This window comes from Piliocolobus tephrosceles, chromosome 12 (genome assembly GCF_002776525.5).
Source record: "Piliocolobus tephrosceles isolate RC106 chromosome 12, ASM277652v3, whole genome shotgun sequence".
Lineage (NCBI taxonomy): Eukaryota > Metazoa > Chordata > Mammalia > Primates > Cercopithecidae > Piliocolobus > Piliocolobus tephrosceles.
In genome coordinates, this window is record NC_045445.1 from 82,216,059 (window position 1) to 82,229,363 (window position 13,305).

General features: G+C 42.4%; 2 protein-coding genes across 4 annotated transcripts in view; one reads left to right on the forward strand and one right to left on the reverse strand.

Annotated features, from left to right (window-relative positions):
• Window positions 1-8,308, reverse strand: part of KIF4A (kinesin family member 4A) — a 134,900-nt gene extending 126,592 nt beyond the window's left edge. Inside the window, exons 1-4 of the mRNA XM_023202397.2 lie at window positions 8,230-8,308; window positions 7,801-8,123; window positions 7,574-7,688; window positions 1,170-1,360 (exon numbers count right to left, since the gene is read on the reverse strand). Of these exons, the coding sequence (XP_023058165.2) occupies window positions 1,170-1,360; window positions 7,574-7,688; window positions 7,801-7,920 (426 nt within the window). The 5' untranslated portion in view covers window positions 7,921-8,123; window positions 8,230-8,308. The remainder of the gene's footprint in view (window positions 1-1,169; window positions 1,361-7,573; window positions 7,689-7,800; window positions 8,124-8,229) is intronic.
• A 91-nt stretch (window positions 8,309-8,399) lies between these two features.
• PDZD11 (PDZ domain containing 11) lies at window positions 8,400-11,761 on the forward strand. 3 transcript variants are annotated; one of them, XM_023202395.2, is made up of 8 exons: window positions 8,434-8,519; window positions 8,786-8,860; window positions 9,028-9,127; window positions 9,861-9,944; window positions 10,201-10,257; window positions 10,546-10,644; window positions 11,026-11,086; window positions 11,242-11,761. In XM_023202395.2, exons 3-8 carry the CDS (start codon window positions 9,041-9,043, stop codon window positions 11,274-11,276), a joined length of 423 nt encoding a protein of 140 aa, XP_023058163.1. In that variant the 5' UTR covers window positions 8,434-8,519; window positions 8,786-8,860; window positions 9,028-9,040; the 3' UTR covers window positions 11,277-11,761. The 3 variants fall into 3 exon arrangements, with proteins under 3 accessions (XP_023058162.1, XP_023058164.1, XP_023058163.1); XM_023202394.2 differs by lacking the exon at window positions 8,786-8,860 and having other exon boundaries at window positions 8,400-8,519; XM_023202396.1 differs by lacking the exon at window positions 8,786-8,860 and having other exon boundaries at window positions 8,422-8,519; window positions 10,991-11,086.
• Window positions 11,762-13,305: the final 1,544 nt, after the last annotated feature.

Below are 13,305 nucleotides of genomic sequence, written 5' to 3' on the forward strand. Positions count from 1 at the left end.
GGCCTCCCAAAGTGCTGGGATTACAGGCATGAACCACCAGGCCTGGCCAAGAAGGCTAATCTTAATGATGTAATCCCCTGTCTTTCAGTTCTACATCTCTTTACCTGTTAGCATGTTGAGATTGAACTTCAGGATAAAGTATTCACATATAATTTATAATTGCATGCTTAAATTATATAAGTTTGATTATTACCCCCTAAAGGATAAGACATCACTGCTATGGAACCAACTAGCTAGCTTCCCAGAAGCCATCAGTTCCCTAAACATGTGTTTTTGGTGTTATGAAGTTAAATGTAATTGGCCAGTCTACAACTATACTAATATACACTAGAACACAAACTCCCATAAGGGCTAGAATTTTTGTTTTGTTCACTGATATATACCAAGTACCTCACATACCCAAGTGCCCAGAATTGGGCCTGGCACATGGTAGGTTCTCAATAAATATCTGTTTACACACTCTATCACCACTTATACAGCTCAATATTTCAGCTGGTTTTTATAACATTCTTCATGAGGCAACAGCATTATCATTTAAGTCTCAAACAGTAAAGGGAAATCAAACACTCTTCTGCAGACTCTACAGGTAATCAGTAACAGAGGCCAAACTGGAATTAAAGAATTCCTATCTGCCGGGCACGGTGGCTCATGCCTGTAATCTGAGCACTTTGGGAGGCCGAGGCAGGCGGATCATGAGGTCAGGAGATCAAGACCACCCTGGCTAACACAGTGAAACCCTGTCTCTACTAAAAATACAAAAAATTAGCTGGGCGTGGTAGTGGGCACCTGTAGTCCCAGCTACTCGGGAGGCTGAGGCAGGAGAATGGCATGAACCCGGGAGGTGGAGCTTGCAGTGAGCTGAGATCGCGCCACTGTACTCTAGCCTGGGCGACAGAGCGAGACTCCGTCTCAAAAAAAAAAAAAAAAATTCCTATCATCCTTGTATATGGCAATGCCAATTCCTCCAACAATCAAATTAAACAGACTATTCTAACACCAAGGAAAGAATTGGGTGGGAGCCAGATCCAACTGAGTCAGTAAGTTTTCTCTATCAATTCATTAAAATGCAACTTACTAATTTGAGTCATGTCAGGGAAAACCTGATTTGGATTTATTTTTCGACCCACAGACAATTTCGAACTCAGAATAATTAAACGTAAATTGCTTACCTCTAAATAAGACACTTTCAGAGTAAATTCAAAGTCACTCTTTTTATCAATTTCTTTGAAGAGCAGTTGTATTACCCTAGGAATAACCCCAACTGTTGGTTCATTCTCTTGCTCTGCAGTGTATGCACCTCCCATCGAATAGGTTTTTCCAGAGCCAGTCTGCCCATAGGCCAGGACCGTTGCATTATATCCTGGCAAAATAGATGTCACACGCATAGTGGTGTTTAAACATTTTCATCTAATCAATATACTCCATTTCCTTCAGCAATTATTTGTGATGAAATTGAGATTGCTCTCTTAATACAGTCTCTTAAGAATGGCAGACACAAAGAAAACTTCTGTGGGTACTATGACCTTGCACTACTCAAAATAAGCAAAAAACAAACAAACAAAACCAAAACAGAACCCACCCCTAAAATGTGTCCCCCTAGTGATAGCCCTTAGAAGCTAGGAAATCAAACACTTAAAGATATGACTGACTAAATGAAGGTGGCCAGGCCACTGTCAAAAGTCATTTGGAGCTTGAAAATTCTGTCTTCCTACCTTAAGCAATTTTAAATTACAGAAATTAAATTAAAGGAAAAGAAAGGATTCTGGCATGTATTTTCTTGATTAACAGTATTTATCTGAAAAGGAAACAACATTGTTTTTTACAGTCAACGAAAGCATCTACTTTATATCTGAACTCTCAGAATCCATCTGGACCATATTATCAGGCTCCTTACAGAAATATCATCATTTTAGCATAATTCAATGTGATATATGTCCTTTGCTTTTATTGAGAATTGATAAAGACTCATCCATTCAGGAGCCGGGTTCCGTGACTCATGCCTGTAATCCCAGCACTTTGGGAGGCTGAGGCAAGTACACTGCTTTAGCTCAGGAGTTTAACATTAGACTGGGCAACATGGTGAAATCCCGTCTCTACTAAAAATACAAAAATTAGCAGGGCATGGTGGTGGGTGCCTACAATCTCAGCTACTTTGGAGGCTGACGCAGGAGAATCACCTGACCCTGGGAGGCAGAGGTTACAGTGAGCCTTGGTCAAGCCACTGCACTCCAGCTTAGGTGACAGAGTGAGACCCCGTCTCAAAAAAAAAAAGAATCATTTATTCAAAGATGTTCACAATATAGTTAACTGAAAAAAGTAGCTTAAAAATAATTGTTAAATATCAGTGTATGGACAGGAAAAGATCAAAAGTATATGCATTATTAACATTTTGATGTTTATCTCTGAGAAACAGGATGGTAAATTTTTTTTTTTTTTTTTTTGAGATGGAGTCTCGCTCTGCCGCCCAGGCTGGAGTGCAGTGGCGCGATCTCAGCTCACTGCAACCTCCACCTCCCAGTTCAAGCAATTCTCCTGCCTCGGCCTCCCGAGTAGCTGGGATTATAGGCGCACACCACCATGCCGAGCTAATTTTTTGTATTTTTAGTAGAGATGGGGTTTCACCATGTTAGCCAGGATGGTGTTGATCTCCTGACCTTGTGATCCGCCCAGCTCGGCCTCCCAAAGTGCTGGGATTACAGGTGTGAGCCACCGCACCAAGCCAAAAGATGGTAAATATTTTGTGTTTTCTTTTCCCCCATTTGTATTTTTTAAATTATTAAATAGAAGGCACTATTGAACAGAGGCTTTTTCGTTATCACTTATGTTATCAGTACTGTCTGCAGAAAGACCCATAAAGTATGTTTCTGTTTGAGTTTATTGGCCAGGCGTGGTGGCTCACATCTTTAATCCCAGCACTTTGGGTGGCCAAGGCAGGCAGATCACTTGAGGTCAGAGTTTGAAACCAGCCTGGCCAACATGGCGAAACCCTGGCTGTACTAAAAACACAAAAATTAGCTGGGTGTAATGGTGGTGCCTGTGGTCCCAGCTACTGGGGAGGCTGAGGCAGGAGAATTGCTTGAACCCAGGAGGCGGAGGTTATAGTGAACCGAGATCGCGCCACTGCACTTCAGCCTGGACCACCGAGGGAGACTCAGTTTCAATAAAAAGTATATTTCTGTTTGGGCTTAGTTCTGGTAAAAATGTTTATTTTGTAGATTAGTTTTTATATCTTCTCTTGTCAGATAATCCAAATTACTAGTTACTCAGCACTCCCTCTCCCCATTTTTTTGAGACAAGGTCTCACTCTGTCACCCAGCCTGGAGCGCAGTGTGTGCAATCACAGCTCCGCCTCCCAGGCCCAAGTGATCCTCCCACCTGAGCCTCCAGGGTAGCTAGGACTACACGCACGCGCCACTACGCCCAGCTAATATTTTTTGTATTTTTTGGTAGAGACGAGTTTCGCCATGTTGGCCAGGTTGGTCTTGAACTCCTGACCTCAAGTGATCTGCCCACCTCAGCCTCCCATAGTGCTGAGATTACAGGTTTGAGCGACCACGCCTGGTGGGCATTTTCGTTTTATCCCATAAATTCAAAGTTTGGATTGAAGCTAGAGGAAGACAAACAATTGTAGCAAGATTTTATAAAGAAACAATTAGACAATAGATAGGTTATTCTCACTTTAACTTCAAATGTTACAGTCGTGTGCCATATAATAGCATTTCAATCATGTGGAATGTATTTACGATGGTGAAAAATTCCTGTTGCTTATTGACTTAGCCATTATAACACTGCAGTGCAACATGTTACATGTTTGTGTTCATGCTGTGGTAAAGAAACCTACTTCACAGCAGGTCATATAAAAGTATAGCACATCTAACTATGTACAGTATGTAATGCTTTATAATAATAAATGATTGTTACTAGTTTATGTGTTTAGTATACCAAACCATACTTTTTATCATTTTTAAGAGTATACTCCTTCTACTTATGATAAATAAAGTTAACTGTAAAACAGCCTCAGGCAGGTCCTTCAGGAGGTATTCCAGAAGAAGGTATTGCTGTCATAGGAAATGACAGCTCTATGGATGTTAGTGTCCCTGAAGACTTTCCAGTAGGACAAGACGTGGAGGTGGAAGACAGTGATATTGAAGATCCTGGCCCTGGGTGGGCCTAGGCTAATGTGTATGTTTGGGTCTTAAACAAAAAGTTTAAAAAGTAAAAAAATATATTTTTTTTTAAAAAAGAAAAAAGCATACAGAATAAAGATGCAAAGGGTGAAAATGTTTATTCAGTTGTGCAATGTATTCGTGTTTAAAGCTAAGCATTATTACAAATAAGTCAAAAAGATTTAAAAAATTAAAGTTTATACAGTAAAAAAGTTATAAGTAGCTAAGGTTAATTTATTATTGAAGAGAGAAAAAATGTTTAATAAATTTAGTGTAACCTAAATATCCAGTGTTTATAAAGCCCACAGTAGTATACAATAACGTCTTAGGCCCTTACATTCACTCACCACTCATCACTGACACACTCAGAGCAACTTCCAGTCCTGCAAGCTCCATTCACGGTAAGTGTCCTATACAGGTGTACCAGCTTTTACCTTTCATATTGTATTTTTACTTCACCTTTTCTACGTTTAGATCACAAATATTTTCCACGGTGTTACAACTGCCTACAGTATTCAGTACAGTAACATGCTTTGCAGGTTTGTAGCCTAGGAGCAGTAGGCTCAGGTGTATAGGAGGCTATACTATCTAGGTTTGTATACATGCACTCTACGATGTTCATACAATGACAAAACCACCTAATAATGCACTTCTCGGAAGGTATCCCTGTCATTAACTGATGCATGATTATAACTTGCTACTTAATTGTACGGTAGTAGCTTCTAAAACTATAAGCATGGCACCTAAAAGGAACTACAAATCCAAATTCACTTCAAGGTGAAAAAAATAATGACCTTAGGAAAGTCTCTCCCTTATTAGTGTGGCAGACATGTTGTCAAGGAACACAAGCAAGCTTTCTCTGTTAAATGATCATCATATTTATGTCAAAGCTGTTATCTGGTATTTACCAAGATAATTTTGCAGTCTGAAGGAAAAAACTCTTTAAACTTTGAAACAATGTTTTAATCTAAATGAAAACTTTGAAGTTTTGAAAGAACTTGTTGCTCTAAATGAGAGATCATAAGAAGATGCTAAATTGAGATTTTCACTGTAATAGATCGCTGGTAGTAGCTGGCATGACTATGGGGCAAGAGAATAACACTTCATAATTTTCTGCAATACCACAGATATATGTAGATAGCAATAACTTGGGAAACGAGGTTTTAGTAGTTTTTACAAAATATTCAGGGCTCTGTGGTACCAGGAGTTCCGAGTACTATAAAAAATATTGGCTTTGTTTTTGCAACCGAGGGCAATGTTAAGCAAACACATGTATATTGGAATCACTTTCTACTTTATGTTGCCTTTAAAGAACATAATTTAATTCTATCAGTTTCCCAAGTTAAGAATATAAAAGTAGAACTGTGGTGCTCTTACTAAGCTGTGGAGGGATAGCCTGAGGAATCTGACCAGATAGTGAAGGGTCTGAAAACCATATTGTTTCAGGAATGGCTAAAGGAAAGGCGGGGATAATTAAAGAGAAGAGAATTAGATAGAAACATTTAATGGTCTTCCAATTACTGTATGTAAAAAGGAAAAAGATTAACGTTATAGTGGAGAAGCCCAGCAGATTAACACCTTAATCAAATGATCAAAGTGAACACCAGTAGTAACAGAATAAATCAAAATCATGTGCTGCCCAACAGGCTTCAGTGAGAAGAAGACAGCACCACTTCTGTGATATTCCTGCTAAAAGATACACAACTTGAATCTAATCATAAGTAAACACCAGACAAAACAATATTGAAAAACGGTTTACAAAATAATTGGCCTGTAACCTTCAAAGTGTCAAAATCATAAAAGTCAAAAAAAGACTAAAGAATGTCAAAATCATAAAAGCCAAAAAAAAAGACTAAAGAACTGTTTTAGAATGGAGACTAAACAGACAGCAAAACTAAATAAAACAATGTGATTTTGAACTAGATCTTTTTGCCATAAAATATTTACTGGGACAATTGGTGAAACTTCAATGGGGTTTCAGGAATAGATGGTAGTAATGTAGCAGTGCAAATTTTATTGTTTTGATGGTTGTATTGTGGTAAGTTAGAAGAAAGTCCTTTTTTGTAGGAAATATACACTAAAGTATGGGGGGTATCAGGCCAACAACTCATCTCAAATGGTTCAGGGAAAAAATGTTTTTTATGCTGTTTTTGCAACATTCTATACGTTTGAAATTATTGCATTAATATCTTAAAATTTTGAAACAAAAATTTCAATGTTCCTTGAGCCAATCATTAAACAAAAAAACGTGAAAAAATATGTGAATAGCTGTTGCCTGGAAGAAGGCTTCTAAAGGGATGAACTAACATCACCGGGTAGAACTTACCAGGAAGCAAATTTCATCTCAATATAAAGATCTTTATAACATAATTAGACTTGTCCAAAACCCAAATCTCAACTGGACTACCTGTGAGTCAGTGAGTTCCCTGTCAAAAAAATTTTAGACGCTGGCAGTTCACCTAACAGATATTGTTAGAATGCATTTTTCTTTGGATGAAAAACAAACTAGATGATACACAAATGTCTCTTTCAGCTTTAAGGCACTAGCATGCCATGATTCTACTTCTTTTAAATGAACCTCTGTTTTGAATCTTGAATAACCACTGTATTAGAATAATAATTAGACATCTCTCAGGCACTGCTCCCTTCTTTAGAACCCTGCTATGGTCTTCAACAGCATTAAAGACTTAGCTTCCACAATAAAGATTATTAACTGGTCATAGTATTCAGAGGCTTTAGGAACTCCCCTTCTCCAGCTAAAAGAATTATACTCATTATTCAAGACCTATCTCAAAGTTTTCCCACTCTGTGAAATTCACCCCAAATTCCCCAAGCTGAGTTAGAGTCATCCTTTTGTTTTTCATACCACTTTGTATGAGAGCAGAGCTACTTCTATAGGACTGACTCTGTTGTATATTTTTAACTTGAAAAATTTTTCTTCTAAAAGGTAAGTACAAAAAATTTAAAAATTTTTATATATTCAAAATTATTTATGTAATCATCTATCTTCATTCCTATTCCCTGGACTTTGAACTCCTTCAGGGCCTCGAAGCTATATTGTTTATCACCTGAATCCCTCAATAAGCTTTGCAGTGCCTGAGACTCAAGTAGGCTGGCACACTTATCACCTTCAGCAACCACCACAGAATTTATAATCTAATGAAGTTCCAGGATAAACACAAACATATACAAGTCAAAGATGAACAGAACCACATAGAACAAATACAGAATAAAACTAGCTTCAAGGGTAGAGAGACTTTCACAAATGTTATTAGGCTAAGGGCTTTTTGAAGGCATGTATCATGATTCATCCGTTCCTGTATTTGCAGTGCCCAAGCACAGTGCTTGGCACATCGTATATGCTCAAGGAATATATATGCTATGATCGAGGAATCAAATCGCCTCACCTTTAAATACACCTTTTATGAGTGGCGCCACTGCTGTATTGAAGACTTCTTCCTGTTCAGTAGAGGGATCAAACACAAAATCGTAGGTGAAGGATTTATCTGTACCAACCACCACCTAGAGAAGGCAAGGGACAAGGCGTAAGGGAAGAAATGAAAGGCGAGACCACACCCCTCGTTACCATTTGGCCCCAGCTGTTCAGACACAGGCTCTTGACTCTGCTACGCACCTGAGGCTCCCCGGGCACGAAGGAAAGGCACATCTGGCAGCCCTCGCTAATCTCTTTGGGGACCAGAGGGCGACAACGCAGCGCCACTCTTACAGGAATTCCCTTCACCTCTTCCTTCATGATCCTATCTCAGCACCGTCTCTCCGAGGGGGAAAAAAGAAGGCTCGCTGATGAATGTTAGCAGGTCAGCAGGGGTGGGAGGGCGTCCTTCTCGGTTCCGACCCTTCTCAGCGGGAACACTGCCTTGGGAGATTCACTCTCCAGGACTTGGCCAGGGCTGGACGGTCCCTCAGCCCTGCACTCTAAAGAGAGTGTACGCGCGTCTGAAAGGCAAAGAAAAAACTCCAACGGGGACAGCGACAAAGAACCAAAGCCCTAGGGTACCGGGAAAAAACAGGTTCTGAGCTAAGGTGTGCCCCCGTAACTCACCAAACTAAATGTCCCTTCCCCGTTCTCCCTGGGTCTCCCGCCGCCCTGTCCCAGACGGAGCTTTAACCGCCAAGTTTCAAATCCGTCCCGGAGACGCCAACCAATTGCAGTGCGGAATGCCGAGGGCGGAGCGCGCACGTCGGCGCGCGCAGGCCGGCGCGGTGGGAAGGGGAGGGTCAGTTTGTCGCACCCTGGCCCGGCCTCTTTTCGACCTTGCGGAGCATCCGCTTCCGGTTCCCAGACTGAATTGGCGGTGAGCGGAGCTTGAGGTCGCTGCGGACTGCCCACTGGTGAGGCGGTGCGGCGTTTATGCGGCCGAGAGCGCGGGACTCAGGCAGAAAGTGGGGCGGGGACGTGGGAGGTGGCTGGTCAGGTGAAGGAAGGGTCGATCTGGGGACCCTACCATTACTAATCACATCTAGGAAATGTGGGGCGGTGCCTTGCCCCGAGTCCTTGCGGATAGTTAACACTCGCTTGGGCTTCGAAAGTAGATCTTTTTAGACTCGACCCTGGTTTCCTCTTCTCCAGGTTTAAGACGGTAACATCTGTTTTGCAGGATTGTTGTGAAAAATGGGGTCCTCTGTCTAGAGTACCTGGCAGGTTGCTTGGCATCCAGAAGATGTTTAGCTAAGTTAAGAGTTTTCTTCTTCCTTCCTGCTCTCCTCCAACCTTAACACCTAGATGTGGGCTGTGCCCGTAGACTGACTGCCTTGGAATGAGTTAGAGCTGCTTTCTGAAACTTGCTGGGCTGCTCTCCCTTTTGAACCACTTTTTGTCTGTTCTGATTCACTCTTCCAGGGCCTTGCCCGAGATGGACAGCCGGATTCCTTATGATGACTACCCGGTGGTTTTCTTGCCTGCCTATGAGAATCCTCCAGCATGGATTCCTCCTCATGAGGTGGGAACCATCTGTATTCCTGAGTAGGAGATTTTTTCCCCCTGGGCATGAGATGATGCATGAAAGGTAGGATGGCAGGGTTAGAAGGCGACATGGAGAGTGCATCTTAGCACTTGTAGCCAGGAGACCCAGAAGCTGGATTCTGAGCAACAGGACCCATTGGGAACTTCTTTGTGGAAGCCTCTTGCTGGGGTCTATTCACACCGGTTGGAGCCTTCCTTTCCATACTGTTAAGAGGCGAAGGCCAGGCGCGGTGGCTCATGTCTATAATCCCAGCACTTTGGGAGGCCGAGGCAGGCAGATCACATGAGGTTGGGAGTTCGAGACCAGCCTGACGAACATGGAGAAACCCTGTCTCTACTAAAAATACAAAATTAGTCGGGCGTGGTGGCACATGCCTGTAATCCCAGCTACTAGGGAGGCTGAGGCAGGAGAATCGCTTGAATCTGGGAGGCGGAGGTTGCGGTGAGCCGAGATTGAGCCATTGCACTCCAGCCTGGGCAACAAGAGCAAAACTCCATCTCAAAAAAAAAAAAAAAAAAGTGAAGAAATGGGGAGCTACTGGGCTGTGCCAATGCTGTCCATCTACTCATTTAGTCAGTGTTATCTGTTCTACTTAAATTAAGTCTATGACCTTTCCTTTTCCTGACTTCAGGGTGATTCATTAGTGATCCAAATGAAGGTAGGTGTGAAGTAAGACTGGTAAAATTTCTGGGGTTGCTGTGTCTTGCAGAGGGTGCACCACCCAGACTACAACAATGAGTTGACCCAGTTTCTGCCCCGAACCATCACACTGAAGAAGCCTCCTGGAGCTCAGGTGAACTTATGAAGCCTTATTCCAGGCTAGATTCATCCATACCAGAAGTTGGCAGTGTTGGGGGGATGGATTGGAAAGCAGGTGCAGATGTGAGGAAACTTTCCTTCTTGTGGACAGAAAAGCTGAGATAACACTTCTACAACTTCTGACTTTCCTCTCAGGGACACACAGGCTGAGCTACTGCACAATGATGCTACTAGTTGTTCTTGTGTTTGTGGTCTCTATTGAGCCCCCATTCTGTGCTCTTGTCTTACAGTTGGGATTTAACATCCGAGGAGGAAAGGCCTCCCAGCTAGGCATCTTCATCTCCAAGGTATTTATGCCCAGTAGGCAATATGGATAGTTACTTCCCTTTGTTAAATTAACAGATTGCAGAACCCTAATGTCCCAAAGGCTGAGAGGATGACTCAGTGGATTCATAGAAGGGGTATAATGGAGACACCCCTTTTCCCACTTTAAACTTTTCATTTGGCAGGCCATCTGTCTGCATAGATTATCACAGAAAAACAGTAGCACCTTACATTTGAATAGCACCGAATTTCACTGACAGTCTTCTGCAATTATCGCATCCCAATCATATGTATTCTCTCTTTACCAACAGGTAATTCCTGACTCTGATGCACATAGAGCAGGACTTCAGGAAGGGGACCAAGTTCTAGCTGTGAATGATGTGGATTTCCAAGATATTGAACACAGCAAGGTGAGCACAGTGCTTGGGCTGTGGTGCTGCAAGAAGCCATCTCAAATAGGACATCTTGGACAGGAGTGGCCTGATCTGTAACTTAATAAGAAAACATTTTGCTGGGTACTGTGATACATGCCTGTAATCCCAGCTACTTAGGAGGCTGAGGCGGGAGGATCACGTGAGCCCAGGAATTTAAGACCAGCCCAGGCAACACAGCAAGACCCTGTCTCAAAAAAAAAAAAAAAAAGAGAAAGTAAGCACCTCTCCTGGGGAAAGTACCAGAGGGAAGCAGCTATTAGTGATACAGAGGTTGGAGTGGTAAATCCCTTTCCCCATGTTATGATTCTGTCTTGGGTCATAGCTCTTCATTTGTACAAGCTGCTGTGTTCCTTCCAGGCTGTTGAGATCCTGAAGACAGCTCGTGAAATCAGCATGCGTGTCCGCTTCTTTCCCTATAGTAAGTGCCACTTTCTTAACTTTCCTGACAGGGCCCTAAGTAAGAACTCTTTAAATACTGATAACTAGAGGCCCTACAAGTTGGGGATAGGGAATCGGGAGCTCAAGCGTGAAGATAACCTGCTCTATTCCTCCTTTTCTTCTTCTTTCCTTCAGATTATCATCGCCAAAAAGAGAGGACTGTGCACTAGAAAGTTGCAGCCCACAGCCCTTCATGTGGACTCTGCCATGACATGCTAACTAGACTTCAGGAGAGCCACTTCTATTTTCAGCCCCTCCCTGGAATAGTGAGTTGGGAGGATGGGGAGACAGCTAACCAACTGCATTACCCAAACTGTATTGCACTTTTAGTTCCCTAGTTTTCTAGGTGAGCTTCATTCCCTGAAAGGAGGATGATATCTAGGCATAACCTAGCCTGTGAGGAACCTAGTTAGGAAAGACAGCTGACATTTATTGAATACCATGTACTAGTCCCTTACATATGTCACATTTTAATTATAGAAATCAGTAGCAAAAAGAATCTTGGGGATTTTCCATCTGACTTCCCTGACCATCTTATCCCATCCTTGTACTACCAGAGGATTCATACACTTTTGAGGACTCCAAAGAGACTCTGTTTTCACCCCTTCCTCCTCCTAGCCTCTCCCCCAAAAAGTAAAACACAGTGCTGAAGAAATATTGGTGTGGCTTTTGAATGTTACCGATTGGATGTAAAATGCTATCGAGGGAAGGAAAAGCTCTTCCAAAGAGAGGAGCCACTGGAAGGAACAGAGCAACACTGTACCTACCTCGCAACTACCTATGATGTCTGACTAGAACATTAGGGAGGCTGAGGAACTTTAACCACAGTATAACTAAGGAATGGCATAGAGTGAGGGGCACTAAAGAAACTGCCCGTTCCCCTAGGAGCTTTGAACATTTCTCTGCAGGGGACAGTATTAATATAATTCTCTCCTTTCCCACATTCTTTGATCTGGAACATAAACTAAGGAAGGGGCTTAGATGCATTTCTTTTCTGAGGCAGCAGTAAGAAATTGGTTCACAGTTTCCAACTTGTAAGTTGAGTAGTACTAACTGCTGACTTCTCCCTTTTCTTCACCCCAGCCCCAAATAACATTCTGCCATGTTCCTAGATCTTTAGTTACCAATCCACCATTACAGGATTCCTGGTCACGCCTATGCCATCGCCACTGACATGTTCAAAATACCGATTTGGAATTGAAAGTTTTCTAGTGTGAGGCTGGGTGCTGTGGCTTATGCCTGTAATCCCACCACTTTGGGAGACCAAGGCGGGCGGATAGCTTGAGGCCAGGAGTTCGAGACCAGCCTGGCCAACAAGGTGCAACCCCATCTCTACTAAAAATACAAAAATTAGATGGGCATGGTAGCACACTGCCTGTAATCCCAGCTACTCGGGAGGCTGAGGCAGGAGGATTATTTGAACCCTGGAGGTGGAGGTTGCAGTGAGCCAAGATGGTGCCACTGCACTCCAGCCTGGCTGACAGAGTGACTGTCTCAAAGGAAAAAAAACAAAAAAAGTTTTCTACTGTGGCGTGGGGTGATGTACCCCTATGATGAAGTCCCAGAATTTGCCTTGAAAGAATCCTGGGGAACTTAAATATATATTTATAGATCTGTCTACTGGACAATGATTCTGTTAGTCTGAGGTGGAATCTGGAAATCTGGATTTTTAAAGAAGCAAAGGAAATAAGTAAATAAGTCTTCAAATGTAGGAAACATTGTTCTAAATAGTAGTACTATACTCTATGAGGAAGGTCTGGTTCTTCCTATATATCCCACCCCAGCTCTACTGACATACTTCTTCTAGAGCCTCAGTGCTATTATTAGGTGGCAACATCCCTTGAGAGCAGAGCTGGAGGTAGAATTAATGTAGCTGTCTCTGTGCTTCCTGGGAAATCCTGTTCTGTGCTCCTTTTTGCTGACCCCCTGCCCCGCATTGGCCACGAAAGAAAGAAAATAGTAGCTTGGTTACTTCCATAAAGGCATGTTGGGTGACTTGGCTGAATGTTGAGGTCCAAGACTCTCCCTGTGGTTAGCAGGTCTTAAAAAATGTATCTAAGAAGTATGAAAAACATGGTAAAAAGTCCCAGCCAGGTGCCATGGGCCTAAGAGGCAAAAACCCTCCTGCCCTAAATTGGTTCTCACTTGAGATACTTGGATTGGTTCTATGTTAGGGCACCAACATGAGATAATTGCATT